General features: G+C 27.5%; 1 protein-coding gene across 1 annotated transcript; it reads right to left on the bottom strand.

Annotated features, from left to right (window-relative positions):
• Positions 1-5297: 5297 nt before the first annotated feature.
• On the bottom strand, positions 5298-6771 carry LOC131618382 (MADS-box protein SOC1-like). Its single transcript, XM_058889617.1, has 6 exons — positions 6680-6771; positions 6513-6574; positions 6329-6428; positions 6211-6252; positions 6064-6105; positions 5298-5760 (listed from the first exon to the last, which is right to left on the bottom strand). Exons 2-6 carry the CDS (start codon positions 6548-6550, stop codon positions 5590-5592), a joined length of 393 nt encoding a protein of 130 aa, XP_058745600.1. The 5' UTR covers positions 6551-6574; positions 6680-6771; the 3' UTR covers positions 5298-5589.
• Between the last annotated feature and the right edge of the window lie 542 nt (positions 6772-7313).

Raw genomic sequence — 7313 nt, 5'->3', positions numbered from 1 at the left:
CGCGCGTCAATTCGAACCAACCAGTCATATTGAGACACGTGCCCTTCTTCTTCGTGGAACCAAAATTAAACTTGGGCTATACCTACAGTCAAAGTCCGTAGCAACAGACTATAGTGACGATTTTATTCGTCATGCAACACCTGCAAAATCACAAAACACTACACAAGCAATATATGATCTTTCTGATCTTTTATGAGTCTACTATTGGAATCACTGAATGTTTGCGAGTATATGATCTTTCTGATTTGCCGTGTCTTAAGGTTTCTTGATTATCTTCTGATGAGAATAATCTTTATTAATCGTATTCTACAAATGAGAACCATAACCACATATATAACTCCGTTAGGATTACTATTCAATTTTCTATATTCTTATTTGATTCCTCATCAAATTATAATATTAATTTATGCTATCTACACAATAATCTTTCCTGACATATATTCTCTTAGCCATAAACTTAATATTAAGCAAATCAGTATAAATGAGTCTAATTAAATAATGATCCAAAGACATGTAGTATTATGTTTGTATCCGAAATTCTAACATTGTAGTCACATGTAAGAAGAAGAAAAAATTGTTTCAAAACATGGTAGTTTAGAAATTATTTAAAAAAACTTAGTAGTTTGGTAAAGTAACATATTATTTTGACACCAAATTCGATACTATACCATATAAAATATCGTGTTTTTAAATTTTTTTTAAATTTTATTTATACTTCGAAATATGTGGTTGTACATAATTGATCAATACACGATTCACACGATTGGTTACAGTGTAGGATATTGATATCATTATGTGGTTGTACATAATGATTGTTGTTTTTCAAAAAAAAATATTTGTTTCAAACTAAATGTAATCCTCACTTTTTAATGTTGAAATGATTGTTATTTCTTCAATTGTATCCTGTGTATAATATTTCTAACACATTAATAAAATTAATTTAATAGTGCATTATATTATAACAATATTATTATATTTTTTAATCTATCTGCAACAATTTTAAATTACATAAACGGACAGATTATAATATTAAGGATTCATCTTCGGTGTATTAAGGATAAAACTTGTGTATATTGGTGAAAAATTTCATATTTTAATGTGTAATCATATGTGTACAATGTAGATTTTGTAGAAAGTGCAATTGTCCATGTCACGTGTGATAGAGTGGGAATAGAGAGATAGGGCATATAATGCCATTTATGTCAAAGTACTAAGGTTTCTTCAAATGTCGAAACGTGTTATATTTCAGACAGCACCCACAAAGAGTAAAGTCACTAAACTAATCAAATGAAGGAACCGTGAAGTGTTATGGCGTGCTGAGTTGGTTCCTTACATTTTTATTGGTATTCACAAAAAATTGGCTTTTGAAATTCTTGTATATCAATCAGAATATAGTAGCTGCATTGCACAAATATATGTGCGCTCTCCATTAAACTTGCTGCTATTCTCGAGAATAATGGAAGTGTGAGTGTGAGAAAAATAGTCTCATATTAGATATGAATATGGTGACTTGCATATTTAAAAGGGGGAGAAATTACTCATCTATCACCGTAAAGAAATGATATGTTTCTCACAAAGATGTGTTACTCAAACAAAATATTCTAAAAATAATAATGCTCTTCGATCGACCCTCCCTGATATTGCGCTAACAGCTGTTACCTTTTCTTTGATTTTCTTGTCTTGAACTTCATACACACTTTTTATTTTGTCTTTCGTGTTTTCTCGCCCACTATTGCCTTTTTGTATTTGTGCATAATTGACATATCAATGGAGATTTTGTGATGATCAATGGAGATTTTGTGATGATGAATAAAAAAAAAAAAAACTCTTTGAACTCTATTAATATAATTAACTTATGTTTGATTTTGTTGAGAAGAAAATAAATTTTGAGTGAATTGATTTTATAAAATTAATTTGTATTAAAATTAAAATGAATGCAAAGTGATTTATGATAAATAAAATAAAAGGAGTAATTTTTTTATTATTCTAATAAAAAAATTAATGGATAAAATATATTGATTTTTATTGATTCATTCAAGTATCGTCTATAAAAAGAATCAAGAAAATAAAATGCAGTGGATTAAAATAAAGTAGTTTAAGAATTCTATTTTGTTGTTTGGATATTTTATAATAGAATAAAGCAATGTTTTTGTTCTATCCAGATTGGAAAGGAATAAAAATAAAACAAAATGATTAATAAATAATATTTTTAGCATTTAAATTTTTTTAGCATCATTGAAGCTTTATTAATGAGCAATTGATTCCAAAAAAAAATTAGAAAAAAGAAACCAACATTTATTAAAAAAATGAGGAACTTGTGGAACTACAGTACATAGAGAAAACTAAACAGAAGAAACCCCTCAGACCGTCATCAAATTAGATGACATATGAAAAAGACTTAGGTCTGGGGCAAGAGAATCTAAAACTAAGGAAAGTAAAAAAAGACACCCAACAAATGCTACTACTAAGAGAAGAAAAGCGACATTGAAGTTAACTGATTGCTACTACTAAGAATAATATTTCATCCTTATTCATAGGGCTAAAGCCTAAATAGGGCAAGCAAAATGAATATCTAGTGCATGCATGAACATCCATATGGCGAATTAACGAAGAAAAACAATTTGAACCAAAAAGATATTCAAAGAGATGCAAACTCTAACATCCCTATGTTGTTACATATACAAATTCAATTATCATTTTAGTGAGTTTTATTATTTATTCAACAATTTGTCTTATGTATAAAGTGATATTTTAATCAGTATATATATCATCATTATTTATTTATTTATATTATGAATAATTATTTTTATAAATTAGTAGTATTGATATTAATCTTAATTACCTGTGTGATCGTTGTGTTATGGTAATTTTATACATAATTGTTGAATTTAATTATTTACATTAAGTGTCAATATTATATTTATTATTTTAATATTTTAATAATTTTAAAATGTGATAGCTAGTATTTTAATGAATTTTTTTATAAATTATATTTTAGTTATGTGAATAAAATAAATTAGTGATTGTGTATGTAATTTAATCGGACTAAGTTTTATGAATGAAGAGGAGAGTTAGAAAATAAATAGGTCAAGCCCATGAGTGAATTAATTAGCAAACAAATAAAAAGAAAAAAAATAAACCTACTTTCTATCAAACTCATTTAATGCGCTAAAATAAACAGATGATTCAACAACTCATTCGTCAATTACAAAAGTGTTTAAAAAAGGAAATTTCTATTCTAAAATAAAATTAACTATAGAAAAAGTTTCTCTTTTCATTCCAAATTTCAGTATGTTATTTCTATCAATTAATTAGTTAAATTTTTGTTTTCATTTTATTTTTATATCATTAAAAAAATAGTCTTTCTTTTTCGATTAATATTGTTGTTCTGTTCGTATCTTCATCTTTGTTAGTTTGATTTTTGTGAAACCAATGGCAAAACATCCGAATGAATATAGGTGATACTTTCCTCTAGTAAAGTTTTTATTTTAGGGTAAATTTCTTTTACCTAATTTTGAATTTTTTTTTTTTTTGAAAATTTTGGTATCCGGTCTTGCGACCGACTAATCCAAGAGGGACCAATCCCACCCGTTTAAAGCCAGAACAAAGTTTTGTATGAACTGACCCACGTAAGGATTGATAATTATCAAAAACAAAGTGATTGAAAGATGAAGATTTAAGAGAGTGAATGAACTCGAGTAATACGGGAAACCATGAAAAAGATAAGACACTACTCGCGTAGCCATTAAATATTGTTTAGAATTTAAATCCACAAGGTAAGGGTTCTTCCTCGTACAATTTAATTAGGTTTTGAATTGAGAATCGATAAAATAGTTATATAGTGCTTGAATATTTTAAAAGAGAAAACCTATTTTTATAATAATATATTAAAAAATATATAATACATGATTTATTTTATTAATAAGTAAAATATATTGTGTTATAGATTTTCTAACTGTTTGAACATGTGTATACAGATATATGTGTAAGATTCTGTTATATAAAATAATTGATGAAATTTGATAAAAAAAATTGTGAATACTTTTTCAAGTTGTTAGAGCATTGAAAATTAAATTAAAAAAACTTCCATTTAAATATTAAATATATGTTTTATCATTTTAATTTCTATCTTTGTGACCGTTGCTAAAAAAATTAGTATAAATCTATAAAAAATGGGAAAGTGAAATATATAAAAAATATATGATGTGTTATTCTATGGAATGTTAAAGAATTTTCTCCATTAATTTTTTTCTTGCAAATAATCCCTAATGTTAAATTTTTTGTTTTAGTCCTTAAATTCTAATTTAGTAGGAAAATTTGCAAATCTCCTTTAGATTTTCTTTCGAATTTTTTCACGGATTTAAAATCTGTAAGTTTCATGAAAATTTTCTTGTGGATTTTTACTTTAAGGACTAAAACGCAAATGATTTTAACATTTAGGAACTACTTTAAAAAAAAAACAGATTAGGGACTAAAAACAAAAACACGTTAACTTACAGAAATTAATAGACTATTTAAGCCTTCATATTTAATAGGTTTAAATATTTCAAACTATATATATAATAATACATTTCAAATTACAAGAATAACTCTAAACTATGTATAGGTCAACTATCACCCCCAGGCCACCCAAGTCGTTCCCATGACAAATAGATGGCCATAACACATGTTTGGGTCGAACACAATCGCAAGAGACATAAATCACCTCAATTCGCTACTCTTTTGTGTCCATAAGTCATTCTCAACAAAGCTTATGTTAGACTAACCTAAAAAGCTTTCTAATATCAAAATCACCATAAAAATCAAATAATTTTATTTTAAAAAAAAAAAACTTTACTGGTTTCAATAAAATTATACTAACCTCTCTTAAGATTTGTTCAAATGGCAGCGATACCCCTTTTGTTTTAAAATATGCACTAGCATCGGTTAAGTTTATATGTGCTTATATGTACCAACAAAAGTTTTGTGACAGCTAAAAAACCATAAGTAATTGTCATTTATATATACGGTTTTTGGGCTTTTCACCAAAAACTTTCGTTGGTATATGTAAATTTAGATAAGTTTAGTGCTTATTTTAAACCTAGAGAAATATTAGTGTTATTTTAATAGACCTCATAGAAGAAGATTCTAATTTTCCCATATTTACATGTCTAAATGTCAATGAATTCGTCTAAACAAATATTGAAGGACCAAAATTACTCACAGTTCAAACTAGAAGTCTAGAAGTATAATAAAGCTTCACAATCATCACATTGCTTTCTAAGAGTCCAAATAATTCTTCATTAGATCCCAACACATCTTTAAGATACACTTATTATAATGTTTGTTACAAACAAGAGACTTACACGTTTGATCAAAGCATGGATCACAGAAATCTAGCTGTGTAAATTTAACAGAAATTTAACAGAAATCTAGCTGTGTAAATTTTCAACAAACGATAATGTTTTATTTTAATGAAATTTATAAGAGGACTCTGCATTCTATACTATGAGAAAAAAATTTATGCTTACGCAGTGGAAGTGTTTACTCTATACAATATTGATGAGACACTTTGCCTTACCCTTATTTTCATTTGCGTTTTTAGATGGATTAATTAATCCTCAAGTTTGGAGAAATTCGTTTTGTTCTTGTATCTGGAAGTCCAATGAACAACTCAGTCTCCACATCTGAAATTGGACTACTTTGATCTGCATAAGCTTCAATCTCAACTATAGTTTCTCTATCATCCTTTTTTGCTCTTTGTGATGAAAAACTACCATACTACACACAAATATGAATTTTCATTATAGCATAATAATTTCTGTAGCACCGACACCTCTAAAAAATACGTGTCTGTGTCCATATCCGAAACCGACATGAGATCAATACTTATGATTACGTTCAATTTACTTATGTGAATGTGTCAGTGTCGTATCTGCTTTTTGTGTCTGTGTGCGTACTTCAAAGATGATTACTAAAAGATTTATAAAACTAAGGGAGGATGTTTCATGTTTGATATCAAATATTGAAGTTTCAGCTATTAGGTAGGACTAGAATGAATTTCAAAGTAGAAAGAGAACTCACCTTCTCAGAGAGTCTGGTATTTTCAGCAACTAGGGTTTTTTCCTGAATTGTATTCAAAATAATTTTGTCAGAATATTTTTGAGGTAGATCATGTAATGCTAGCTGGGAGTTTTTTTTTTCTATATACATAATATTATAACAGCTTACCTTTTCTTTTAGCTGATCAATTTGTTCCCTGAAAACCTCAGCCTGAAAAATAAAAAGTTCATAAGTAAAATTATTTCTTTAAACTTTTATATTTTATCAATTTTTTTACCAATCTAACCTTTTTAACTCGAATTTTGGTTATACTCCTCTCCAACTGTTGCTCTATCCTTTGTAGTTCATCAAGGGAACAAGTCCCTACACCTTCTCCCAAGAGTTTTCTGCAAACGCGGCATATTTTCGTCTTAGACATTGAATATTGTAAAAATATTTGTCATTATGAATATAAATTCAAGATGTTTAACCGTTTTGAAGTCTCGAGAAGATCAATCTTTTTCATCATGTTTTCTACTTCTTCCTTCAAACGCTGTAATATATATGACAATTTCATTCAAACTTTAAGTCTCTAATTAAGTTGAAATTGAGAGTCTTGAAAAATGAATAGGAAGACAGTATATGTAATTATATTAACCTGAATATTTTCAGCAGATTCAGATGTTGTTGGAGTATTATGAATCCTTGTATGACTGCGGTATCGTTCTATTGTTTCTAAAATGCTGTAACAATAAAGCCAATGTTACCGATTAATACAAGGTGTAAGCTCTATTAGTAATTTTTTTTCTATAAGTTACCAAAAACTTGATTATAGTGCATAAGAAATTAAAGAAAGGGAATGAGTGAGAAAATGAGAAAACTCAGAAGAATAAATGTGAGAAAATGAAATATCAATAGGATATGTAAAAAGAAGAGAAAATTGAAAAGTAAAAGTCTCACTCATTCCCTTTCTTTAATTTCTTATGCACTATAAATAAGCAATATACTCTTGAAATTGATTAGGCAAATGACAATTTCTTCATTTTACTCTCATTCATAATAACATATATAATATATATGTTAGAAAAGATGTTTTGAATTTGATTATGCACTAAAATGCATTTTACTCTTCATTTTACTTTCATTATTACTTTGTGAATACTTATCCACTTCATGAGTTGGGCTTACAAAGCATTAATAGGGCTCAAGATATCAAGTACTATAACACAACTAACTCAATTAACTTGTTAGTTAGTCGCATTTTAGGTTCAATTAATGAAGTGAATTAGTAA

The sequence above is a fragment of the Vicia villosa genome, linkage group LG7 (genome assembly GCF_029867415.1).
Source record: "Vicia villosa cultivar HV-30 ecotype Madison, WI linkage group LG7, Vvil1.0, whole genome shotgun sequence".
In the NCBI taxonomy this organism is placed as follows: Eukaryota; Viridiplantae; Streptophyta; class Magnoliopsida; order Fabales; family Fabaceae; genus Vicia; species Vicia villosa.
The sequence above is the reverse complement of the archived record's forward strand: the minus strand, read 5'-3'. Positions and strand labels throughout refer to the sequence as shown.